The following is a 26,768-nucleotide window of genomic DNA, read 5'->3' as shown; positions in this document are numbered from 1 at the left end:
AGATATCACCCAACGCTTAGATTGTTCACTTCTGAAGGAGGTGAACAATGCGGATCTGTTTTCGCTGTTGCAAACCTTGTGGTCTGCAATTCAGGCTTGAGTGCATCCGTATTACATTCTGCACATTCGAAGCCATACCAGTTTACCAGGGTTTCTAACAGAAGGCAATGCCAGGGCTGACATGCTGGCCAACCCTGCATGGGTAGGGCCTCAGCCTGACAAAATTGCACAAGCCAAGGCATCGCATGGTTTCTTCCATCAAAGTGCACATACCCTGCAGAAGCAGTTTCATTTAACGCCAACCGAGGCACGCGACATTGTCAGCGCTTGTGCTGTCACGGACTCGCTGCGCCTTTGCCAGCGGGGGTAAACCCCAGAGGGCTAAAAGCCTTGCAGATTTGGCAAACGGATGTAACTCACATCCCAGAATTTGGTCGGCTGAAATATGTGCACGTGTCTATTGACACTTTCTCCTCGGCTATGTGGGCTACTGCTCACACTGGAGAGAAGGGCCGTGATGTCATTGCCCATTGGAAATTGGCTTTCTCAGTCCTGGGCGTGCCAGCTTCTGTGAAAACCGATAATGGTCCTGCCTACGCCTTGGAGAAGACGCGGCAGTTTTTACACCTATGGGGTGTAGACCATACCTTTGGTATCCCACATTCTCCTACTGGCCAAGTCATTGTCGAATGCGCTCATGGTACCTTGAAGCATGTTTTGGACAAACAGAAAAGGGGAATGCATGGATAAACCCCACAGAGCCGACTAGCAAAAGCTTTGTATACAATTAATCACCTTACAGTACCACAAAATTCAAATAATCCTGTTATTCTGAATCATTTCCTCTCATTGCAGTCTGCAGGCGACAGACAGCTGCCCCGGACAAAAGTCTGGGTACGGAATTTACTCACTAACCAGTGGGAAGGCCCTCATGAGCTTATCGTTTGGGGTCGTGGGTATGCTTGCGTTTCCACAGATACTGGGATACGGTGGCTACCTTCAAAATGCGTTCGCCCTGACCTATGGCAGCAGAGGCAGAACGGGCAACCTCCAAATGATGACCAGAACGCCAACCATCCAAATGACGACCAGAATGTAGATCATCAGCCTAATGACTCTTCTGATGATGACCAGGATGTCAACCATCAGGCAGATGGTCCTTCTACAAGCAGAGACTGGGATGGTCCTTCCACAAGCAGAGACTCAATTTTGAATTTCTTGTTATGGAGTCAGATAGTTAAAGCCTTAAGGACATATTTAGAATTAATAACTGATGTAGATTTCTGTTTAGGATTAATAGTAGGGTTGTTATCTTATAAAACAAAAAGGGGGAATTGTAGGTACAAAAATGCTGTTAGTGAGGATCTTCTTGTTATTTTTCTAAGTCCGTGAGAGACTTTTCTCTCTCACAGAAGAGGTAGCAGGGAATGTAAACAACCAAGCCACCTGCAACCTTGGAAAGTCTTGTTTATGGTATAGTAGAAAATATTTTGATAATGGATGTTTTAGGATTTTGGCCAATCACCCCCAAGGGGTGGCTGGTCCTTTGTCCAATTAGACTATGAAGAAAAAAGTCTATAAAAGAGTTTGTAAAATAATTAAATAAATCAATCTTGCTGCACAATTCCTGCCTGCTGGATCTTCTCCTCCTCCTCCTCCCTATAGCTGCGGGACACAGTGATATACCGTAGGAACCAGGCCTGTGGTAATAGACTGTCAGCATTAGCACAGGCTGAGCCAGCAGCCTGTGTGGACAGGCTCCCCCAGATGAAAACACAATTCCTTCCCTCCTCTGCGAGCTTGAAATGAATACCAAGCAGCTGTCACCCTGTGTAATCCCTCCTCTGAGCCCCTTCCCCTGTCCCAAATCCTTCCTCAGTCCAGCAGCTGTTTTCTGAAGAGCTGTGGAAACCCTGTCCATCTCTGTCCATGCCTGCAGCTATCCTACCCCATTTCTGTGCCCTCATTCCCATATTTGGCAGCCCTGGGCACTCACCACTGCCTGTCCATCTCTGTCCATGCCTGCAGCTGTCCTACCCCATTTCTGTGCCCTCATTCCCATGTTTGGCAGCCCTGGGCACTCACCCCTGCCAGGTGGTCCCACAGTCCTGCGAAGGCCAACCTGTGCCTCCTCTGTGGTCCACAGCTCTCGCACAGCTCCTCTTGCAGACCTGTGTGGTTTCCTGCACTGCCTTTTCCAGATTGCCGGCTCTTCTGGATGTGATAAGTTGGCTTCAAGAGGACCAATTTCAGTAGTAGTAGCAGACAATCCTGTGCATGTTAGGAACTGGTTCTGTGGCCTCATCCCCACCGCATTCCTTACACAATACAGATCCTGTCAGTGCCACTCTGGCTGTCAGTATGTGTACACAAACAGTAATGTGGTGATGAGTGAGGGTCCAAACATGCGAATGTCAAAATCTTTTTATTTACAACAGTCTCCAAAAATCAAGGAACACTGAAAATAGTGAAGGTAGGAGACAACTTACAAAAGTGACACACATACATCGGGAATTGTGCTACATCACTCTGAGAACTGATACTCTTAAGGTCTGCACACAACGTGGTAGAATGGCAATGCCTTCCCTCCCTCTGTCCATGGGGTGCTAACACCTCTTCTCCCTTGTATTTTAGACCATCCTCCCTCCCATTTGTTCTGCTTCTGCCTCCAAACCTTTCTGTTTATCTGATCATTGCTCTGCCTCTGGTCCTGGTCACTGCCCCACACCTCCCTTCAGCAACTGCCCAAAGGAGGAGCAGAGAGGAAAAAGCCAAAAACCTCTGTCCTCATGATGGAGATAGGCATTGAAAGATGTCTAGCTCTGGGACCCCGGGTACTAACCCAGGGCAGAGTAGTTAGCAAAAGCCTTTGAAATATCTGTGAACTATGGCTTACACGGTATCTGGGGTGAGGTATGATTTTGGAAGAAGTAACCAAGAGACTGAGTTTGTCCTGCCTGGCTGCAAATCAGTCTGCACAGCTTCATTGGTGGACAGTATGGGAGGATTTATATGTGTCATGGGGTTAAACAAAAAGCCTTTTATAACCTTCCAGAAAGGCAGGCTGCTCTGCTACAGAAATTCAGTGCAGGACCAGCTAAAAGACTTAGACACTGTGACATAAAGCAACATCCCAATTTGCCCCAGTGGAGGCAAAGCCAGGGTATCTGGAGACCATTGCCTCCAGACTACTATATCAATGGTCCCAGTAGCTCTCCAAGTGTCTACATGTCCTTCTCCTTGGGGATATTTCTCAGGCTGCCTTTGCTCTGGCATATTTTCAGATCCGGCAAGAATTGAGAAACACAGTCCAGCTCAGCCAATGATTCCTTTCAGAATCTGCAGCCTTGGCAATTGCTGAGGTCAGTGGCCAAACCTGATGCCCCAGTTGCCCAAATCCAGCACCTCAAGAGGCACCACAACATGAAGAAACAAACTGAGTGAGGAGTCATGGATCTTTTCCTTCCTCTGATGCTGATCTCTACACAGGACATCAACTCTGTTCCTCCCTGCTCCAAAGCTGATGTGGACAGGGCTGTTGTGAGTGGGGAGTCTTTCTCTCAGTGTTCACAGCCATGGGGAGCCCTGGACTCACTCAGTAACTCCACTGAAGGCAAAGAGCAGTCACACTAGCTCTGTGCATGAATCTCAGAGCTTCAGCACCAAGGAGCAGTGTCCTTCTGCTACTGCCCTGCGCTGGAGAGAACTTCTGGGCAGGACAAGCCCCGCTCTGTTTTGTAGGAGACTGCATAGTTCCAGAATGACCCCCTCCTGAAGTATTAACCTAACTTTTCAGAGCTTAAGCCTCAAACCAGGATTTACTAGAAATAAAGGAGTGGGCAATTAACAGGCACATTCCATTGCCATGTGCTAGCTGAAAGTTCGTGTATGCTTTTTAATTGCACCAAGATCATTTTGAAATGGAAAATGGAGCATTTTTTTCCAAGTAAGACTGATCTGATACATTCCATTTAGAAACATCAAAACTGAAAGCTCTGTGTGAAGCTGTTTAACTCCCTGGCTTCCTCTGCCTAAAGAGATTCTCCTTGAGACTTCTCCAGCCACTTTCAGTCCAGACTCTGTGAGTACCTTAGGCATGAACATGTACCACGGAGAAGGCTGAACCTTGCTCAGCAAGAAAACAGGGCCCAGGAGATGGCCTGTGAAACAGAGGAGTCATCAGAGAAAGAAGATAGGCAGAGATATGGGAGGAATTGTTTAAGGTGAACATCTGCTCCTGGAACAGCACCAGACAGGTGAGGCCTTGCTTTTTATTGCTACGAGCATCTGCCTTCGAGTACCAATTCCCAGCAGGACCTCCACACTTGCTCAGATAAAGCCATCCCTTTTCTTACCTCTATAATTTTATGAGTGTTCTGTAATCACAAGGATGACACTGCCTACATGGACATGGATGTATGTATCTGCTACCCTTTTGTTGTCTCCACAGATGCTTGGGCAGATCAGGATGTAAGTGTTTTGCAGAAGGCTGGGCCCCACCTTTAAGTCTCTTTCCTTCCACTGCATTTGGAGAAAGCAGCAGCCACCCTGACCACAGAGCTGTGCAGGGTGAAGTGGTGATGGGGAAAATGTCTAGTTAGATCTTAAGCCAAGTATCATGACTGTGTTTAATCAGGGTCTCAAGTTACAACATTCAGTGAGTCCTTGCAGCATAAAATATCACCTAGGATCCTCTACCAGCTCTTCTGCCATCCTGCTACATCTGGTGTAAGTTCCTCCTCCTCTCCTTACGTCACTTTCCTTCCTGGAAAATATCACTTCCTTTTCCTCAATATGCCTTTGTGAATCATTTGCACTTATCCTGGTTGCTCCTCTTCCTTCTGAATCGTTCCAGCCACTGCATTCCCAGTATCACTTTGGGCAACAAAACGCAAGGTGATGCCCTGCTCCTGCTAGTGCCAGCTAGTCCTTCTGCAATGAGGGAGCCTGGGCTGGCTGGAGAGGAGGGGGGAAAATGACAGCTTGTCCTTCTCCCTTCCTGCTCCAGAAAACAGCATGGATCCTGTCAGGTGCCAAGAACTCTTGTTATTTTTGTCTGCAGATCAGACACTGCCAGATCATACCCAAGAGACATAAAAGGTTTCCCTCTACTTTGAAATTAATCTTTGCCTCCCCTCAGCAGCTGAATGAGTGTTCCCAGCATGGCGTGTCCAGAATCACACTGGAGGTGAGGGGTTGATGTAGCCTCTTTATAGTGAGCACAAACATAGGATACCAGGGGCTTACATAGGCTTTCAACTTTGCAGGATTCAAAGCACTCCTGTGCCTTTTCTTAGAGGCCTTTAAAGGTTTCTTCATACTTATAGAAGGACCTTCCTCTAAGGGTGCCCTCAGCACCTTATTCTCTTGTCTGGTGACCTGGAAATATCCATCAGCTTTAATCACCCAAAAGGGGTTTGAAGTGTTTGTTAAGTTCAAATCAAGCCACCAGTCAGAGCATCCTTGGCCACAGCACTAGGGATACCTTGCCCTCCCCTGCAGCACCTGCATAGCCACATAGGTCCCATGGGGCTGTATATCATCAGCACTCTTGCCCTCTCCAGTCACTGCCACCTAGGACTACTCAGGGCACCACCAAGAGTTAAGTCTGGAGCACAGACACGGGGAACAGCATGGCTTACAGATCAAGGATGGTGCTGAACTGTGCACAGCAGCCATCAAAGCAGCACAGCTTAAGGATAGTCAAAAATCCTTTCCAGAACCATTTATTCATGGGCACAGGGTTCATTATGAAGGAGCTAGTGCAGATTAGAGGTAGGTGCCAAGAAACATTTAACACTTTGCAGAAAGGGGTAATTCAGCTGCACCATGGAATAGCAAGGAGAAACCAGGTCTGCTCCACTCGCGTTCTCACGACCCTCACTGCCTGCAGCAGGATTGCTCTGGAGCCCTCCTGAAAATAATAACTCCTCTCTCCAGCTTGGGGAACCTTGGGGACACCTTGGGGAAGCTACTTTAGAAACAAATATTTGATCCAGTTTCACAGGCATGACACAATGTGAAGGTGTAAGACTGGCAGGGATCAGAGCACGGATGCACTGAGCCAAGTAGAAGCAGCTCAGTCTCCCAGCAGCACAGGCTCCACAACTTGGCTGGCAATTAGGTTGGGCTTCCTGGAATTTTCATCTTAAAAAGAGAGGTTGATCCAGACAGATAACACAAAGCCACCAGGACATGGAATCTGCAAAGAAATGGAGTCAGGCTGCTTCCTGGCCACATTACTCTATTGGCACCCTTGTAAATAGTGGTTAACGAATCTCCCAGGGGGCCTGACCCTCCCCTTCTGCTAAGGATCAGATGTGCTGTGTATCAATGCACACTTAGCTATTTCAATTTAAAAAATATAATAGAATCAGTGGTGCTTAAAATGTACTTGTTAATGGCACCAGTTTGCGATTTCATTTTACTTTAATATAAACCATCTGCTCAGAGCAGACAGCAGCTGCAGCTCTGCTGCACTCAGGTGTCCACACAGGAGGGTGTCTCTGAGCTGCCACAGAGGATCCTGTGTATACCACCAGGTGTGGGCTCTACCTAGCCCCAGGGGTTACCTTGTCCTCAGGCTAAGAGCTGACCATTATGGCCAAAGACCTCTGCAGGGCTCTCAGGGCTCTCTGTTTTCTCTCCACCAGGAAGAGCAGAGGCAGTGACTGGTGAGGTGACCAGGGGGACTGGGCATTGAAACTGCCTTGACCTCACTACTGAGATGAGGGAGAGGAGGGCAGGCTGCTGAGGGCACCATCTGCTTCCTGATGGCTGTTCACAGACACATGAGATCCCAGTAAAAGGTGCACTGTCCCTCCGGAAAGAAGGGGAAAGCCATGTGTCCCAGTGCCCTCCCTGAATAATGAAAGCAGGTCACTGCGGGTGGTGCCACCCAACAGCTCTAGTTCGGATCTCAAAATGACACCCATAAGAGCTCCCATGCAGCAAGCTCACTGCTGGTCTGGCTTGGATACAGGGCCTGCCAAAGGGATCCAGACAACACTGTTCTCCAGGCCTGTCCAACAGCTCACTGCTGTTCTTGAAGGCTAAAGTAATGAAGCACAGGCTTGGTGTGGGAGTAGGGTATCGCCTCAAGAGTCATCATTGCAATGCTGACCCTGGATAAGTGGAGAGGAAGGACAGAGGGAAGGGTTTTTGAAAGGATCAGATGGCCTTCCCAAATTCTCTCCTTTTAGCTTCGTGATTCCAGAAAGCCCTGTTTGTTAAAAATAAATTAAAAGAACAAGAAAAGAAACAAAGAAAAGCAGAAAGAAAATTGAGAGAAGGAAACCTCCTCCCCTCCTACTCACGGGCTGAGGTATTCCCTGGGCAGCCCTCACCGTCCATCATCCATCCATCACTACCCAAAATAAATACAAGTTTAGAGCAAAACCCATTAGAAAATAAAGTGCATCTGGATTTGAAAAACTTCTGGAAAAAAGGGACTTTTTTGCCTCTTTTTTTTTTACAAAAAATATTCTTTAAAAAGAAAAGAAAAAAGAAAGGGAGCAAGAGGACAGAGCATGTGGCTCTTGGCCTGGGGTCTACAGGGCTGTCCCGTTGGGGAGGGGGATCTTATATCCGCTCTTCAGAAGGGCAAGGCAGATGCAGAGACCCAGCAGGCCAGTCAGGAGCACCCCCAGCACAGCCTTGAGGCAGGAAGTCCTGCTGCGGATGAAGGTGCCAGGCCCCATGATGCTCAGCAGGGCTGTGCTCACAGTTAACGTGTACAGGATGGAGACTCCCGTGTTGAGGGCCACGATCTTCCCAAACTTAGCGAAGGGGGCAATGATGCAAAAGAACAGTGGGACAGTGGCGATCATGGTGGTAACAGCACTCGAGACGATTGCCACACCCACATGCCGGACTGCTTCCATTGTCCTCCACTGTCGGCACACTGTGGGATCCTGGTGGAAAGAACAGCAGTGTTAGCAGAACCGGCACATGGAGCTACACTGATATTTTAGGCTTTGAGAGGGTGGCTTAGCTCACAGAATCCCTGTCCAGGACGAAGAGGCTGCCTGAGTGCATCTCAAACAGTTCATGCAGTCTCTGAGAACACTGAGCCAAGAGCCATAGGGTTAAAACCCAGCAGAGGCAAAGGCTGCTGGATTTTGTGCCTCCTTTCCACCACATCAGACTGATTGCTGGGCCTACACAACACAGGCACTGCAGGCAGACACTACACCTGGCAACAGAGATCCCAGGCTTTTGTGGTCTCCATCTTCCCAACGAGACAAAAGATGTTAACAAGCCCAGAGATGAGCTGGACATCCAGCAAAGCAATTTTCAGAGGTTACACAATTAGTATGGAGCTGTTCCAGCACAGACTGTCTTCACTTGAACGTGAAAAGGTGTTGCTTTGGCACAGCTGTGGCCAGCAAGAAAAGGGACAACCATGTGGGTTGGACCCCCATCTGAGTTTACTGTACTCAGGTACACAAGCTCACAGTCTGAGCAGTCAGCTGGACAAGCAGCAACTACCATATCCCAGGGATGCTCTGAGGGTGCCAGGACACATCCCCCCTTGCCTATCGTGCATCCTGCATCACAGTTGAGTGGCATGGGAGGGCACAAGAGGAATGAATGCAAGGCTGTAGGAAGAACAGAGCTCACCTCTGCCTGGTGGAGTGGCAGGTTCTCCCCTGCCAGCAGGTAGCCCTCCACCAAGTGCACGCAGTAATCAACAGAGGAGCCAACGAGGATGGAGAGGGAAATGGCTTCCACAGCTCCCATTTCCCAGCCAGACCAGTACATGATGGTCACCACAAGGCAGACAACCCCTGTGTGAGGAAGGTGTTGTCAGGCAAATGTAAAGGACTCTGGGACTGCTGTCCAATCCTACTGATACAAGTCAGTCACTGGGGAGTTTGGGATCATACCCCGCTGCCAGCCAGCCTGAGTCCTGTACACACTCCCCCTGCCACAGAGAAAAACACTTCCTTTGCCTTCCCTTTGCACAGGGACCATTCCATAAGGTGATCAGACCTGCTGGGGCCAGTGGAACACCTAGTTAAATATCAGGCAAACTGACAGACTGATGTCAATCTAGACTAACTCTTGCTATATGAATCCAAGCCCAGACAAATGTCCATGTGTGCACACAAGCACCACAAGGAAGTGAGACTGTTGTTTTGCTTGCTGAAGTTACACAGAGGCTGAGCACACTTTTTAGAAGTCAAGAGTACTGTTAGTTTTTGAGTCATATGTGGGAGAATAAGTGGTTTCAAAATGATAGATTTGATTTTTAAACTGAGAAGTTTAGCAACACACTTAGAGCACAATATCACCAAATCACCAGCCAGGGAGAGGAAACTATTTAAAATTTGCTTCGAATACTAAAAATCTGCTAAAATACTCAGCTTTTAACATCTCCCACTGCTTGGAAACAGCAGCCATGGTGCAGGTTCTTGGAAAGTAATGCAATTGTTATTCAGAGCATGTGGGACTTTAATCACATTATTACACATAACAGGTAGGGATGGCATTTGTGTAGCTAAACCCCTTATTTAAACAAATAGAAGGGATTGTGTAGATAAAACACACTGGGAATTAGACACACAAATCTACTTTCCCAATGAGGTTCCTGTGCATTTGTTGAGAGTTTCTTCTGATCACTTAGCTAGTCTGTTCTCCAGGACGGGCTCCTGGAAAGCCAAAAGGGTTTTACACAGAAGATGGGCAATTCAGTTCAAATCACCAGAGACTCAGCAGTGCCACAATCCACCAATTTCAGGAAAAGTGAAAGCCTGACACATTGGAATTGGTGTTTTTACCTAAGATGCTGAGCAGCACTGGCAGCAGGAGGAGGATGTGTGTGGTGAACACTGCCACGGCAGCCACACAGATGACCAGTGAGAGGACAAGACCATACAGGGCACTCTGCACTCCTGGAAGAAAACAGCCAGCTGATTTGAATCCTGGAAGGTGACAGCTGGGGTGAGAAAGGTACCATGTTCCTGCTGGCAACAAGGCAGGCAGGGACTCACGCTGGGGAAGATGAGAAGGGACGATGACAGTGGAAAGAAGGTGATAGGTTTCTTGAATCTAGCATCAGCAAGGCTGAGTCCTTTCCCTTACCTATTTCCTTGGGGTTTGCCTAATTTTGACAATACACATTGCTTAGGGCAGGAACAGGCTTTAGGAATTTGCACAGCAATGGCAAGGGACTGCAGATATAACCCATGCCCACCATACAGGATGGAGTGTGCTGTGGAGATGTATCAGAGAGCACGGAGAGAAACACAGCAGTCACTTGCCTATTATCTCCATGAAAATCTGCTTCCAGTGCTCACAGGTCTGGAAACCATGCCGGAGAGCAGAGCCCTCTGGGAAGAGTTGGAGTTGCTGCTGCAGGAATGTCTCCCATTTCAGATAGTCAGCATATGTCTGGAAGGACGATTTCCCCTTGTAGGTTGTCTGTAACACGACAAACACATCACTTGTATCCTGCTCTTTGGGCAGGGTGTGCATGGCAAGGGAAAGGGCAGAACAAGCTAGCTCAAAGGGCAGTGCCAGGTAGAACTGACAGAGGCATTTGGGCAAATCTGCCACCAGCTTTTTGCCTGAGCTAATTGTGGTGTAAGCAGCCACTTCTACCAACTTGTGAGTGTAGGCATCTGTCTGCAACAAATGCTAATAAACACTAAATTATGGCTGCAAGTGAAAGTGGCCAGTGCAGAAAGAGCAGAGCTAAACCCCCAGAAGTCACAAGATGAAACCGTCACCAGAATGGCAATGTCACTAGGTGATGCCATATGCTCACCGATTCGAAGGCCATGGAGATCCACTGCACCTTCCCATCCTTCACCCCCACTGCCCCATGAGAGAGCTGTCCAGGCAGCAGGTTTGGCTCAGGGATATTCTTGCACTCGGGGTGCAACATCTGCAGAAAGGAGGAGATGCTGTAACCTGAAGAGAAAGAAAGAGCAAGGGATGGAGGGCAGAACAGGGAAAGGAAGCACACTGGAGCAAGGGAATGAAAAAAACCTCAACCAACAACCCAAAATGGGAGCCTCAAGAGAGTAGCAGGCCCCATTTGTCAGCAGCTGCTTCCCCCTGCCATTCTGGTTTGCCAAAGTCTTTGAGGTCTCGGCATCACAGCTCTCAGCTGCTGTAGCTTGAAAGGACACTCTGTGCCATCAGCATAGGACAGGACACTGCCACTGCTGTTTGTCCCCAGTTGTCAGGAAGCACCACAGAGAGCAAGTGCTAAGGGGTGTCTGCCTGGCCTGGCAGGGATTTGCTCCAGGCATGAAACTGGCTTTTGGCCTGAAGCCAATATACAATTCCTAGGTTCAGCTCCACAACTTTGTGACCTCTGAAGTTGGGAGAGACGGTCACTGGTCAGGTATGCAAAGCCGAAGAGACAGTGAGGAGCCTCACTGCAATGAGATCAGGTGTGATTTCATCATTATTCAGGAGCTACTAAGAAGATATCTACTGAATCAAAAGATTGTATCTCAAGCAATATCCATGACTGGGAAGAACAAATACAATTCTGTTCTTATCCTTCTGGATTAAATCCCAAAGAATATACCCAGTGTCTTTGGCATTAAAGAGACCATTTTTCTTTCTTTCTGTCCCAAAAAGCACAACCAATGACATGTTCTAGAAGGGTCAAGCTGCCTTGGGAAGAAAAGGAGACAGCAAGAAGCAGTCACCCTTTCTGGTTTGCTGTTGAGGACCCCAGCCCAAGCAAGCACAGGTAGGGCTGCAGAGGAAGTAGTCTAACCTACCCGAGGGCAGGCACTGAGCCCCTCCAGGCTTCACCAGCTCAGAGTTGCTGGCAATGGCTTTGCAGAGGTGGCACAGGTTGCCAATCTCTTTGAAGAGGTCAAAGCTGTCATCGTAGATAACGCTGCCCTTTCACAAGGAGACACAATGACAAGAGCACCACACGTGAGACATACACACAGCAACTGGCACTGCAGCTTCCTGCCCGCTCCACCGCCTGCATTTCTCACTGTCCCTTCAGAGCAAACAGGCAAACGCTGATTCTGCACAGTACCCCCAAATCACAAGGCAGGAAGAACAGCAGAACACTGAAGTGCATCAGCCAAGCTAAGCATAATTTTTTCTAGAGAAAGATTGTCATGTGTCAAGGTATCGGATCTGAGAGATAAACTGTTTCTAGAAAAGTCACGTTTAGTAACCTTTCCCTAGAGTAACCAATTTTTATTTTTTGTTAATACTTCATAACAAGATATATATTACAGAAAAATATCAGTTCCCTCAGTCTTGAATTTGTAGTGAGTTTTGTACTGAGCTCAAGATGGGTTTGTTTCTAAAATCCTCGGGAAAGCCAGATTTAGACTCAAAATTAGAAAGTTATATATTGCACTCAGAGGGATTTTCTGAAAAGTCTGACATGTTTTTTTCAGTAAGGACTTCCTGATCTCCATTATTTTGTCAATTTGCTAAAACAGAACTGTACTGGCTCATCACAATGCTACCACCTCTGCCCTTCCATCTGTCCAGACTGCTGGACCACCTTCGGCTGTGGATATTAACTAAACACCATCCAGAGAGCCTGTCCCTCACTCGCCAGCCCCGAGCATGCCTGGCCAGCATGCCAGACTACGTGTACCATGTCTCCAATGACGTGGTTGTCTGGGCGTCTTGTGCGATTAACGCCTCTGATTCCAAACACTACAAACACCATGGCTCCGGTGTCTACCAGCGGCCGCACTGCTGGCTTCCCACAGCCTGTGTTCATGCATGGATTAAATCCAGATGTGGCCGACAGCTTTGCTTTGGGTGCTGTTGTCAAATACAGAATAAAGGTTGGTTACATTAGATGGCAAAAAAAGCCTGATTCTCTGGACCTTGGCATGTTTGAACAGGGCCTCATCAGCTTACCTTTTTCACTGGGAACATACAGGATGCCTTTGTTGGGTCCATCTGGGCTAGAGCTGAGCAGACAGCCTGGAGGTGCAACACACACTCGACCGTGGTAAGGGGGCTTGTGCGACTGGGCAAAATACAGTTTCCTGTGCAGCAAAGAAAGTTTGTTATGGGGGACCAGAGGTAGAGAAGATGAAGCGTCCAAAGTATTACATGGAAACAGACATTTGCAGGGACAGAAGGGAAAGGTGAACATCTGCAGACCTGTATCCCTAGCCACTGCATATTCTGTGCTACCCATTCAGTCCCTTAGTTCAGGTGGGTAAGGGCAAGAACCAGATCAGCAATGTCTTTCTGCCACCTAAAGAAGCCCCCAGTCACAGTCTCTCAAGCCTTTGGCATGCCAATGATGCTACAGGCCTGCAAAGTGACTGCAGAGATGGGGCATATATGCAGCAAAGCAAATTCTAGGGCCATGGATGTGACTGATTGAGAGCAGGACTAGCACTGGCCATTAGGCATCTCCCATCAGCGTCTCAGCTGTGCTGTTTCTGCTGCCTTGTCCTGAGGGGGTTTTGGAAGGTTACCGTGTTCGCTGCTGCTCCTTGGAGGCCACGTAGAAACTGAAGTCGAACTTCCAGCCCTTCTTGGTGTCGCAGGACAAGGTGGTCATCATCCACTTCCTGGGGCTCATCTGCTTAAGCAGCCCTACTGTGGACACACAAGCTGTCAGCTTCCTGGTGAAGTTACCGAAAGGCACTCTATACACCTAAGCAATGGATTAATGAAAACAGACACTTAACTCCACAGGGTTGCAGTCTGTTGCACATTAGTATCACACTCTCCCCTCCTCCCTGAGCATTGGCACAGCCACACAGAATGAGCACTGCAGGCATAGCCCCAGCCAGCCCCCAGCCTGCCCCTTCCCAGCAATGTGTGTGAAGGGCCCCATGTGTGAAGGGCCCCTTAGCACCCCCATTACCAGTGGCCTAGGCTGAATGGTGGCTGCTCTGCCTGGGGTGAGGGACATCTGCTCTAGCGACGCCCACAGTTCTGCTCCCATCGCTGACAGTCACCTCACAATGGCAACAGGTGAAGTCTTGTGGCACTCCAGGGTATCATCCTGGATGATGCCGAGCACAATGCCTTCTGTGTTAACTACCCTACTACAGTGCCCTGAAAATGTCACCCAGGGCTACATAGGACCCCATGGAGAGACAGGAGGAGGCTCTTGTGCTCACCTGCTGAGTGCTGCACTCTTGCTAGAGGGGTCCAACATCCTGGACTGACTTACCTGGAATGAAGGCACCTCCCCGTCTCCCGGTGACACCATCTGCCAGGGTGCAGGGACACTGGCATTGAGTGAGAATCTATAGATGGCTGGTCTTCCCTTGCTCTTGGACTTGGAGATATACACAGTCCCCTGGAGCTCTGAAGAAAACAGAGGGCATGAGGTTTGGTGGTACTTCTCAATCAGTAAATCCTACTGACATGGACAGAGCAAAGGAGGGTTCTGGTCTGCTGTCTGCTCTGGGACAGCAGGCACAGCTTCTGTCTTCTGGCAGCACAGCACACCTTTCAAAGGCTATCACAAATACATCCTGAGCTGCAGTAATTCCTGATGGCTTATTAATTCATGCTGTCTTGGGATATGGCCCAATAACTGTTTTATCCTCAAAATCCCCTGCAAACAGGCTGAATTTACTCTCCTCATGACTTGCCAACAAGGTTGTGAACAGGAGTGGGATGTGAAAGCTTGGAGTTCCTAGCCCTGTACTCAGATCAGAGGGATATGACACTAGACTGTACTGCCACCTGGGTTATAGGACCATGTCCTGGAGAGCAGTAGGTATTAGGAAAAGGGGGATTTTGAAGATGCTCCATACATCCAGCACCAACCTAGGGCTCAGTGGGGCAGGCTCTGAAGAGAATTATTCCCCATCAGCTATTCAGAGAGCATGTGGTTTAGTTTCTACCCCAGTGGATCCTTGGGCCCTGGCCCCAAATGTGGTCGGAGTCATCATGCCCCACTCACCTTGCTGCCCTGTATCACCCATGCTGCCTTTGCTTCCCCAAGGTGACCCTGAGCCCCTCTTCTTTTTTTCCATGGAAGTTCGGATGTTGTTCTGCAAACTGTGGGGCTTTTCCTGAAACAAACCTGTCCCACGAGGTTAGTCAGGGAGGAAAGAGTGAACAGCATAAGAAAAGACCTACCAGCCCTGTACACACCACAGACTGCTGCTGAACACCAAACCCTAAGCAGGCAACACAGTGCCACAGACCCTCAGCTGGGCACTGACATGAGACCAGCACTTATGAGTAAAAGTAGTCAATTTTCATAGTCTATGAAGGGATTGCTACAGAAGAAATAAACAGTTCATGGCTAAAGCAGGAAATACTTTTCTAAATACTCCACTCCTACAGGCAATTCAACCATCCCGCTCCCAATGTGTGCCTCCTTTCCACAGGGTCCATCCAATGTCCAATGAGATATTTGAACATTGTAGGTGTCTGCCTCACATTTCAGCTCCTCCAGTCCAGGGCTTAGGCCAGGCTGGGCTGCACCCACCATGGTTTGGGGACCAGCATTCTCACCTGAGCAGGTAATGCAAGAGATGCCTTCAGCACTCAGGTTGTATTTCAGGTCCAGTAGCACCTGGATGTTTGTGTCTGGCCGGAACAAGACTGGAGCACGGCTAGCTGGATGGAGGTGGCTAGCAAAGAATATGGACAGGAGCAAAACAAGGAGAAAGAGCCCTGCAAGGAGAAACCTGGGTAAGTGTGGGACCTTACATGCACTTCACACTTCAAACATACTCAGAGAGTAGGCATGTGGTAGAAAGATGGTATTTTCAGCTGGAAAAAGAACAGCCACTAAAGCACACTGGCATCTGGGCTTTCTTGTAATAAGCCCATGCCTGGAAAAAATTCTATCAGGATTTGCCACTTTAGATCTGAGTGAGAAGAAGGGGAAAAGTCCCTTAGGGACTGACTGTTCTGGGAGCACTCTTCCACTGTGTTAGAAACCATTTACCATGTCCCTTTTCCCACCTCTTGTCACTAATAATCAAGGCTTGAAGACTGATTGAAATGTCAAACCCTCTAAAATCCATGTAGATGCAATACCCGCCTCCTTCCTTACCCACAATCACCCATCTGCTCTTCACTGCAGACCACAGCACCCAGTGTTCCAGCAGCTCCTGCAGATGAGTTATCAAGTGATCCCGGTTGCTCTTCTCTGCAGAGAGCTGCAGATTTTCTGGCATCACAGACACCAAGGGGACATCCCCTATTTCCAGGGAGACTAGAATAGAGAGAAATCAAAAGCAGTCTCAGTGTCTTGAGTGTCTCTTAGAGCTCTCTGCTCTCTTTTATCAAATCTTCTGCAAGGTGCTGCACAACTCACTCAAGCTAAAGAGATGGAGTAAGACCCCGGCAGAGGCAGTGACTCACAGGATGTTATAAGAAGCATCTTTGTCAAGTCACTGCCATGCAACAGCTACACTTGTAAATCAATAGCTCAGTTGAAATCTATACTTCAGGCTATTCCTTCCTCTACCAAACCCCACAAACACTGTCCACTGCATGCTTCTTGGGCCAAGCAGAATTTGTCCCTGTCCCACTAAATATGTCTTACTGCTAATTATACACAGCTGACTTCTTCCTGACTGCAGCCTGGCTCCTCCCTGATTCTCTTCTCTCCAGATCAGGGATGCCAAAGGGAACTGCCCCCTTCTCTGTGTGTGAGAAGTGGGCACTTGCTGTAGTGGGATGAAGCATGCCCGGCACACTGTACAGCCAACCTACAAACCACACTTGGTCACTGACTGGAACAAGCTGCTTTGCTTCTTTATAGTTCCCTGATCCCAGGGACCCTGGAGGAAAACATCCTGCTGTTTGCAGGGAAGGGAGGGATTATTTCCATACATCAGCACTGCATGTGGCTCTGGCATACGAAGGAAGCACAGAGCCAGAGCATCTCTACCTGCATCTCAGAGCCTTCCCTGCAGCAAGGGCTCTGCACATGCCATGGAATTGATTCAGTTACCTCCAGTTCCAGTTTGCTTCTAGGCCTGAAAGATACTCACTGCCCAGACCACTCCTGTTGGGGATTTTAAAAGGAAGAAATTCCAGCAAGTTTTAAAAGCCAAGTACAAGAGAGCATGACCCTGTGAGCACCTTTTTCTTGGGATCAGGGCTGGAAGGATTATCTCCTGCTAACAAGAGATAGGGAATTTCTGGGCTTTTTTTCTAGATTGCTTATGTGATCTCAGGCAAGTCACTGCCCTCTTCATACCATGATGGAGGAGCTGCTGTAGGGGGCTGATGCTGGAGAACAACAGTGTTCTTCCTCCTGCTTCCCAAATGCAGTGCTCCAAATGGCAGGGAAGAGGGGAAAACTTTACTCCAAGGTGAGCTGTCCTGGCATTATGGATTAGATGTTTCATGGCTACATCCATGTCACAATCAGTGATTCCAGACAGAAAGCAGACCATGGTGGACCCAAGAGAATCAGCAAAGTAGTCAGAAAGCATGCATTGACACCCACTGAAGATCTCAAAGGAAAGTTACAACAAATACTGAATTCTGACTCCTACAACCTCCCATGATGGCACCATCTCCAACTTACAATTCAGGGAACTGAGGCAAGGATCAGTGTCAGGGGTAGGGAGAACTGCAGGATGAAGAGGGGAGTGTGATCCCCCTAAAGGCACCACACAGCAGACACATACCAGGCTCATCCTCAACGCTGAGGAGTGGGATGTCATCATCAAGGTAGGGAAGGGTCTCTCTGCCTGCTCTGGAGGTGGCCTCTGAGGCAATGAAGAGATCTTCAGCTAGGTGCAAGGCATTCTTTTTGGTACACTTCTGACTGCAGCTGGATCGAAGCAGGAAAGGAGACAAAGGCAAGAGTTTTAAGCCACATACCCTGTGAAGTGGGCTCCTTCAGTGGCAAGGAGCACAGCCACAATCTGCTCCAACTACTTGGAAAGACGACAGGCACTGCCATGAGCAAATTCCATTTCTAAGTGGTGAGAGGACAAGGGCTGGGCTGGATACACAGAGCAGGGCTGAGCCATGGACACCGGGTGCTGAGTGACGGGAGTTTCAGCAGTTCGTCTCCCTGCTGATGAATAAAAACAGGCCAGGTCATCTGCAGTGCTAAGGAGAAGGGGAAGAGGAAACGTGCTGACTTTCAAACACAAATCTCCATGTCCTGCTTGTGCTCACAGGAGGGAGCAATGGTGATCTGTCTGTGATGCAGGGCTTGTGTCTCCACTGCTTGAAGATTTAGCTGTGCATTAAGTGCTCCGAGGAAACAAATGGTCCAATGCTCCATAGGATTCAACCGAAAGGATTGACTGACATTGCAGAGTCTGGCTCATGGAAGACACCTGTGCATACACCAGAGAGAATGAGACTGGGACTTGACCCTTCCATTTTGCTCCAATCTGGAATGGTAGAACTTAAATTTCCCTTCTGTCAGAGCCAAAGCCAAGCTGCCTGAGGGGAATGAGGATAAACTGAGATGACAGGGAAGGAATTTGCATACCTCCTTGACTGCAAATTCCACAACTTCCCACCCACAGGCTCCAGGGCTCACCTGGCTTGGCAGGAGCTCTCTAATGGGGACACATAAAGGGTCCATATTCCAAGAGCAGCTGGCATGGTGAAGAGCACAGCTACCCAGCAGCAGGACACAATCAGTGACATGAAGAGTCCAAAGTCATGCACAGCTGGGATCTACATGAAGAGAGAGAACATGAGATTGGGATCAACTGGGGCAGGATTGCTGGAGAGACAGCAGGCAAGGAAGAAATATCTGGTGGAACCTGAGAATAGCACATGCTGACCTCAGTCATGATTGTTATGAATGTATTGTGATGTTGGCTTTTCGCATGTTACATAATTGTTATGAATGTATTGTGATGTTGGTTTTTTCATGTTCCTTAATGTTAGAAAAACTTTACCTAGGTTCTGCAATACATGATATAGAATCTCTATTGTTTCTGTAGTCAATTTAGAAAAGATAGGCAGAGAAAGCCTTCACATTCCTGGAGTATCTTATCAGAGAAAGAAGAAGACCCGAAACCAGAGAGAAAAATTTATGGAGGGAGCAGAGACAGAATGGAGCCAAGAAGGAAGATAAGGCTGATGGGATGATACACAGAAACTCCAAAGAATTTATGAATCATGCATGATTGTAATGAATATGCAATAAGAGATGTACTTTTAAAGACGATCTTTTGGATGCAGAGGTGTGCCTTTGGCTCTGCCAAAACACCCGGCCGTAATACCCTTTTTGCTATTGTCTCCTAATTGTCCCTTTTATTAAACTTTCCTTAAAATTTTACTAAGAGTGAACCTCATTTTTCACATGATAATCAGCAAGCCCGGTAGGTAAAGCACTGAGACAGAGCCTGGTGGCCACTGGATGCTGTTTGATCAGTGGCACAGAAGCATTTCCTTGGATAATCCACTGCCTTACAGCAGGTAAGAGACAGCCCTGTAAGAAGCAGGTCTGGCAGCCCACTGTGCTGAAGGAGAGGACAGATGGTGTTGGCAGGTTCCTGATCTACTAGGCCATTTGGCAGAAATGGAAACCCCAAATCCCAAAGGTGCAGGGTACCTGAGAGAAGATGTTGGCAGCATATGCTGCAGCTGTGGTCAGGGAGGTGAAGAAGGTGGCCTTCCCTGCTGTCTGGATAGTGTGGATCATGCGCAGTCGCAGGTCCTTGAGGTGGGTGGCTTGGCGGTAGGTATTGATGAAAACAAAGACATCATCAACCCCTGGAAAAAGACAGCAGAGATATTGATACTCTGCTCACAGAAGTGACATCTGCTAAAAATCTGATTTCCCCCTTGACATTTGATCTGCAAATATTACACTTACAGGTAATGGAAAAGGGCCTGAAAATTCAGTCTGCATTTGCCACCATCACCTTCTTCTCTCCTGCAGACAGAAGGCAGGGCAAGGCAGCACAGGTAGGCTTTGAGTAAAGATGAGCTTACCAATCCCCACGATGACAAAGGCAGCCACACCATTGAGTATACCCAGATACTGGATCCCAAATACGACGTGGTACAGGAACAGAGCCACCAGGCAGCTTAGCCCAATGCTGGCAATGCCAAAGAATGACAGGAACACTACAGCAGAAAAGAAACATGGAAAAAATAGTATCTCTGGCCAACCTCAGGAGAACAGACACCTCCCACCTGTTCTGTTAGGATACTGGTTCCCATGAGTGTGTTGGTGACAGAGAACAGTTCAGGGCTGCAGGACTACTGCTTGCAGACTCTTTCCCATGAGGCTCATGCAAAAAATTACATCAGATTTATGCCAGTGTTAGCAAGATGGGAATTTGCATCTTACTCCTGATCTCCTGTGAGTCTTCCCTCACCCTCCCCACAAATCTCTGCTCTGGACAATCAGACTGACTTGCATGGCTTCTGCATGCTGCTGTGCTGCACAGCCACACTGGTTCCAGGGCATCAGAGTCTCTCTCCAGGCTTGCACAGACAGAGAGAGACACGGCACATTTGGATTTGTGTTAGAGCAGGGTAGCCGTGACTCCAGCCTACCTGAGCAGGAGGTGAGGATGTAGACCAAGACAGCTATGCAGCTACTGCTGATGAAGGCCAGCAACATGTCATTGTTGAAAGTCCTCCTCACTTCATAGTCAAACAAATCTGTCCCTCCGTACAGCACCTGGACTTTGCTAGGGTGGGAAGATATGAAAGAAGAGGAATAATTGAGTGCAAAAGGAGGAGAGCCAGGTGGTTTAAAGCACAGTATCTCCTCCAGAGCAAAAGGAGGTCACTGCTCTAATAACCTGGCAGTTCTCTGAGAAAACAGAGCAGTGAGAGCAGGTTGAACAAAGTTGCTCCTGGAGGTGAAATTCACACAGGGAAGGAGAAAAATAAAGAGCAGGTCTAATATTTCTGAAGTTCCTCCAGTGCACGGTGGGTCTTAGTCACTAATAGACAATTCCGGAAGCCTTCAAAGCCAGTTCCATCTGGAATCCTAATCACTGCTTATTAGATTAGTACAGCAGATGCAGGCAGAGTGAGAGCTTATCAGAAACCACATGATTTACCAGCTTCTGCCTCTGGAAGCAGGCACAGAGCAGAAATAATCCAACATAATTTAACCAGGACTACAATAATGCTGCACCATAGGAGGCTATCAGGGATCCAAGCTTCGGAACTGAGCCTTGGCCTCAATTCCCTTTTGGCTTGTCATAATCACAACCTGCTCTGCCAGCCCAATGTTGAGAATGCTCCGTGGCTGCCTGCCTTCCAACCTGCTCTTGAAGATCAGCATCCCTTCATTCTGGGAGTTACTGAGACTTAGGGCAGTGGAAAGTTGGAGTATAAGAAGGTACAGAGACTGGGACGCACAAGCCTTCTGTCAGCTACCAGGGTACTGGGATGCTCTTTTAGCCCTTTTAGCTCTATTTTATCATCTCTCGCTCACAAGCACTGAGCAAAACTCTGTTCAACCAAGTCATACAGACCTGGTGGTGAAAAAAGCCTGCATTTCCTGAAAATTATCCTGCCTTGAAACTCCCCTCCCCACCTCTCTGTACAAAAAGCAGAAGCAGAATTGGATATACAGGTTGAGTGGCCTTGAGTAAAGACCATTTCATCTCCTGCATCAGACCAGTGGTGGCCAAACTCAGAGCAGGAAGCTCTGTTTGAGCCAGTGGAACTGGATTTGTGAGATGGAAGCAAAAAGACCCAGTGCCAGACAAGGGCTCAGTGGAAAGGTAGGCATTAGATTCAAACTTTGTCCCCCTTTCATTGTCTCTATTGGTGTCTCTGGCATGTTGCTGCAGTAGGAAGAGGCATTAAAGGGGAGCATATGAGTGGTTTTCTGCCATATGCTCCCCACCCTCATTTACAACTCCATGCCTGAGCCCAGCTTCAGTGGAGATGCTTTTTCTCCTTCATCTGGAGCATTATGCCATGGCCACTGTTCGAGACTGACCAGTAGTCCAAGCTAGCATGCCAAGCCTTCTGTGCTTGGTGCCTTCTCAGTGAGGCCAAATAGAATGTGGCTATCAGAGTGGAAAAGGCACTTCTGCCTTGGTGTGAACCTTAAGGCAGAGCTTTTGCACCCTGAAAGGTCTGTTCCATCCTCTGCCCTTCCCTGCTCTTGTGCACTCCCACCTGCACACACCCTCACCTCGTGGACTGCTTGGCCAGCATGGCCACGTAGGTGATGACGAAGTTCTGGAACTTGCGGCGCTGCTCCTCCCAGCGATCCTCCACCGAGTAGTAGTTTGGCAGTGGTGCCCCAAAGAGGATCTCACTCCGCAGCAGGGAGCTCTTCATGTTCTCAGCAGACAAGCCCTCATCCACATACCAGTAGAATTCGGGGTGGGTCATGGCCAGCTCCAGGGACCCTGAAGGAGAAAGCAGCACCACTTTTGTTAGGTCCTGCTTAATTGTCTTGGCAAGGCACAGGGTCTAGTCTGCCACAGGGAAACTGGGAGTCATCCTGTCTGTCAGAGTGATGCTGACTGCAGCTGCCTTCCAGAGAGCAAGGAAGGTCAGGGAAACCTGGATTGCAAAGACTCACATCCTGCTTCTGTTCTGTGACAGATGAAGGGGTGCATCCCACAGCTACATCACACCCATAGACTCCTCATGAGTCACTTCTTTGTCACCACCCAGAGCCTCTGTTTTACTAGAGGTGCACAGTACAGGGTACAGAGCTGGCAGGAGGAGGCAGGGCCTTTCTCCTCCTCTCCTTATAGGAGCCTTTCCAGTTGGTGACTCACAAGCTGCCGGAGCACCCCACAGACCTCTTTAATCTGCTCTGTAGTGCAGGGAAGCTCATCCCTATCGTCTGTTCAAGCAGTGGCATTGCTCTAGTCAACCACAGTCATCTACAGGGGACAAGGGTCAGTAGAAGACATGTGTACCATGCAGGACACCCCCTCACTTGCCTGTGGGGGTCTGTGTGAACTGTGACTGGAGTTGCAGGGTTGAAAAGGGGCCCTGGTGCAGAAAAGACGATTCTTCAAGGCACAGCCCAGCAGCATCTTCCTCTCCATACAAGGCAGTCACCCCTCTTAGCTGCACACCAGTGACTGCCTGAACCTGAGGAGAGGCATTCCTTGAACATGCCAGCCCTTGCCCACAGCCCTCAGCTCACCTTGGATGTCAGCAAGGTCTTGTCCCATGCCATCATAGTAAATCTTCCCTCCTCTCTCAGTGGGGAAGAAGTAGGTCATAAGGGAGCTGGGAGGGGAGCAGTAGGAGTAAGAACCCAGGGGCAGGTCCTTCAAGACCTCATGGGGCTTCCAGCAGAACTCCCGGAAGCGAGGGTGGTCCATGATCTTGCGCTCAACCTCATGGATGGTGACCAGGCGTTCTGTGGTAAAGATGTTGTTCTCAGAGTCCCCCCGAGCCAGAAAAATTAGCTCAATGCGCCAGTGAGCATGTGTCTGTGTGTTGGCACTGATGTAAGTGCTAGAGTAGTCCCAGCGCGGGGCTCCTCTCCCGATTCGGGAAGTCTGGTTTCCTGGGCTCAGGTGGGCCTGGGGCTGCAGGGAGCTCATCCTGCCCTCTGGGGGGCTGCGTTTGACCCGTGCACTGACCCCAAGATGGGAAGCATTGAGGTGAAGCTGCTGGAGCTGCTCGAAGATGAGTCTCTGCAGGGTTTCCGAAGTAAAGTCAGCCAGATCCCGGCGGTTCCTCCCCCATGACCCAAACTGGGATTTGAGGGCCAAGGCAAGGGCATCGAAGCGCTGTGAGGACTCATGGTTGCGGATCTCAAAAGCGTTGTAGGAGATGTCAATATCCAGGGCTGGGTAGTGGAGGAACATGACAACAGCAAGCACAGCAGGGATGGCACAGCCCAGGAAAAGTATGAAGCCAGCACAGTATGGGTTGGTAAACACCCAGCCAACAATATTCCAGAAGCTAGACACAGGCAGTGTGACACACAGGGGCCTGACTCTGCACGGGCTTTTCCCACACAACAGAGCACCCTCTTGCCTCTTCCGGGAGCTGAAGGCTACCTCTTCATCTTCCTCCTCTAGCCAGGCATCCTGTAACAAAGGGTCATCCTCTGTGTCCATGTCAGCACCTGTTCACAGGTAGAGAAGAACAATCAGCAAGGCCCAGCAGTGGTGTCACAGGCACAGCCATGAATCCACAGAGTCCCAGCAGCAGAGCTGGGATGGAGGCACGCTCCAGTTCCCCCAGGGGCACTCCTTCCAAACCCCACAGATTTGCTACAGCCACTGAAACAACAGCCTTGCCATGAGGTATCCCACACTCTGCCTGGCAGAGGAACCAGAGAGGAAAAAGTTCAAGTGACAGTCCCAGAGCCCAGTGCTGTGGCAGAGGAAGGCTCTGCATGGCTCCAGGAGCACCAGGCATGGAGACTGCAGGGATTCATAGTATGTTGCTCACACTGCAGCAGCAGGAACATTTAATTAGCTAACCTGGTCCTCACACCCAGGAATAGTTCATGCTACCAGATACAAAATGCAAGGGAGTGTATCTTCCTCTCCTTAGAACTGACAATAGATTTCCCCCAGCTATTTACAGCAGTATTCATCTTTCCCACAAAGCATGCATATGTGTGCACACAGAGCCAGAAATGCACACACCCACACCTGCAGACACACGCTTGCACACACCACCCCCTCTGAGAACTCACTGTGACCCTGCTCTAGTCCCTGAAGGGATATCCACTGGCAGCATGGGAAGGGAAAGGACTGATCAACCTGCCTTCCTTCCACTCCTGTGGGATATTGTTAGTGGAGTGCATTTTTCCCATTCCCACAGAACAACCAGGAAGAAAAAGCAGTTACTGCTTTCATGGAATGAAAGAGGAAACCCTCCCTGATCAGCCCAGACTTGGTCAGGAAAGAAAGGGATAATCCCTGGGAGGTGCTCTCCTTAGCAGGGGTTTCCCAGGTTCCCAGACTTTCCCTGGGTGTCTCATAGTGGCTTCCCAAGCCAGGGATCCACAGGTGGTGGTCCCTTAGAGCAAAGCCCAGACCCTGTAAGTGTCACTCCCTTTTCTGGGTCCAGGCAGCAAAGCCAGTAGCCCCCCTCACTGAATGAATGAACAAACAGGTTCCGTTTGTTACCTGACCCTGGGAGTTGAAAGCAATTTACACACAGGCCAGAAACAATTTACGAGCTTTGCTTCTAACCAGTGTTGCTATTTTAACAGGCCTTATATCAGCAGAAATATAAATTGCCAGTACCTCTTAAACTCTAGGTCCTCAGAAGGCCTAGGAGCTGCATGAACCTGGACCAAGAGGAAAAGCAGTGGGACAAAAATGCTCCCTGGCAGAGGAGTGTTGTGCAAAGCAGCAAGGGTCACAGCAACCTCTCTGGCTCTGGTCAGTCTGAGCAATGCCAGTGGCTTTGCTCACAGAGAGTTCATGGGATCCACAGCAGCTCCCATGGGATTCAGTCTGGTCTGAACAGCATCTGTGCATGTCTGGGCAGAGTGTTCCCCTCATCACAGAACCTGTGGAGAACAGGTAACCTCCGAGCTCCAGACCCCTGCTCCAGCCCACACCGAGGAAAGCAGGAATGTTCATCAGTGCCTTTAATCTGCAACTGGTCACGTCTCAAAACATCCCACCCTTCCTGTCAGTGTGAGAGCAGGGGCTCTCCCAGCCCCTCACCCTGGTTAGGCTCATGCAGTGGCTCACCCACCTCAAGCTAGACTGTGGAGACTGTGCAGGAGGGCACATGTGAGCCTCCTGCTCTGCCATCTCAGTACAAAACCAGACAGGTACCACTGCTGGCAGATGGCCACAGTCCCTCTCCTGCCAGACCTCCAACCCTCAGCAGGCTGAGAAATAGGGTGAAGAGAGGACAGCTCACAGAACTCTTCTGTGTTGTTGCCCCCTTCACATGAAGGACCGAGACAGCAAGAGGAAAACAAGCGGGGGGCAGGGGTGTGTTTCTTTTCAAGCCTCTGGAAAGGTCAGGAGTAATCTAGCTGGTTTTGGACTCCGCTGAGATTTCTTTAATATTCAGGATGCATAATCCTAAACAACCAAGGAGTGCCTGAAAGTTTCCTTGAATGCACATGGATCACTGTATGAGCCCTTGGCACTGGGGCAAAGCCAAGAGCATAAAAATGATGCTGCCCAGGACAGGCACTGGACTGCAGGTACTGCTCAGGGTTCATGGGAACACAGATCCACATGCTCTTGTGTTGTTGCTTGCAGAGCCTTATTTGCATCATGACAGGGAGGAGGCTTTCCCAAGTCTCTGAATCTGCAAATTAATCCTCTCCTGGAAGATTCTTACCATAATCCTGCCTTCTCTCTCACACTCTACACTCCCAAACTCAGCCATAATCCCATCCAGGCTGACAAGGTATGTGTCCAAAGCCTGCTGGCATACCAGCCCCCCCAACACAGCACCTTGTCGGCCCCAGCTCACAGGCCACCCCACACTGCTCACCTTTGCCAGGCATCCTCAGCACACCCTTGGCTGGTGTGACCCCCCTCCATCACTAGCTGACAAGGACTGTCACCCTTCAGCCTCTAACGCACAGCCAAGCTACAACTCCAGTTCACATTAGCGTAGATTGGTGTTGCAGGAACTCAGGTGCAAACCTCACTCATCCCATTTGGGCAGGTTGGTGTGTACCTGCAGTTACCTCCCCTCTACCCCTGACTCTTCTCCCACTGGCCTGGGCTCTCCTTCAACAGAAAGGAGTTACTGTGAGATCTGAACAAGTATATGTATTCTCTCTTTAGAAAGAGAGGTAAAGAGCCATAATAACATCCCATTTTATTGAGTTACTGAGGAGAAGGAGGGAAAGGATTCTAATCCTGAGACAGAAGAGCCGCATGTGACAAGGAAGGGAAATGAGAGAGAGCGACATAATAATAAGGCAGCAGAAAAGGGATCACACCATC

General features: G+C 49.1%; 1 protein-coding gene across 1 annotated transcript in view; it reads right to left on the bottom strand.

Annotated features, from left to right (window-relative positions):
• Positions 1-2,406: 2,406 nt before the first annotated feature.
• DISP3 (dispatched RND transporter family member 3) overlaps positions 2,407-26,768 on the bottom strand; it is a 47,645-nt gene continuing 23,283 nt past the window's right edge. The window contains exons 2-21 of the mRNA XM_039563947.1: positions 23,018-23,953; positions 22,043-22,262; positions 20,437-20,573; positions 19,867-20,001; positions 19,484-19,644; positions 18,458-18,597; positions 17,586-17,731; positions 15,995-16,156; positions 15,448-15,609; positions 14,888-15,010; positions 14,147-14,283; positions 13,440-13,621; positions 12,868-12,998; positions 12,596-12,768; positions 11,745-11,871; positions 10,772-10,917; positions 10,266-10,425; positions 9,783-9,896; positions 8,623-8,789; positions 2,407-7,913 (exon numbers count right to left, since the gene is read on the bottom strand). Coding sequence (XP_039419881.1) covers positions 7,551-7,913; positions 8,623-8,789; positions 9,783-9,896; positions 10,266-10,425; positions 10,772-10,917; positions 11,745-11,871; positions 12,596-12,768; positions 12,868-12,998; positions 13,440-13,621; positions 14,147-14,283; positions 14,888-15,010; positions 15,448-15,609; positions 15,995-16,156; positions 17,586-17,731; positions 18,458-18,597; positions 19,484-19,644; positions 19,867-20,001; positions 20,437-20,573; positions 22,043-22,262; positions 23,018-23,945 — 4,014 coding nt within the window. The 5' untranslated portion in view covers positions 23,946-23,953 and the 3' untranslated portion in view covers positions 2,407-7,550. The remainder of the gene's footprint in view (positions 7,914-8,622; positions 8,790-9,782; positions 9,897-10,265; positions 10,426-10,771; positions 10,918-11,744; positions 11,872-12,595; positions 12,769-12,867; positions 12,999-13,439; positions 13,622-14,146; positions 14,284-14,887; positions 15,011-15,447; positions 15,610-15,994; positions 16,157-17,585; positions 17,732-18,457; positions 18,598-19,483; positions 19,645-19,866; positions 20,002-20,436; positions 20,574-22,042; positions 22,263-23,017; positions 23,954-26,768) is intronic.

Source organism: Corvus cornix, chromosome 21 (assembly GCF_000738735.6).
Source record: "Corvus cornix cornix isolate S_Up_H32 chromosome 21, ASM73873v5, whole genome shotgun sequence".
NCBI classification, from domain to species: domain Eukaryota; kingdom Metazoa; phylum Chordata; class Aves; order Passeriformes; family Corvidae; genus Corvus; species Corvus cornix.
This window is presented reverse-complemented; position numbering and strand designations above follow the sequence as displayed.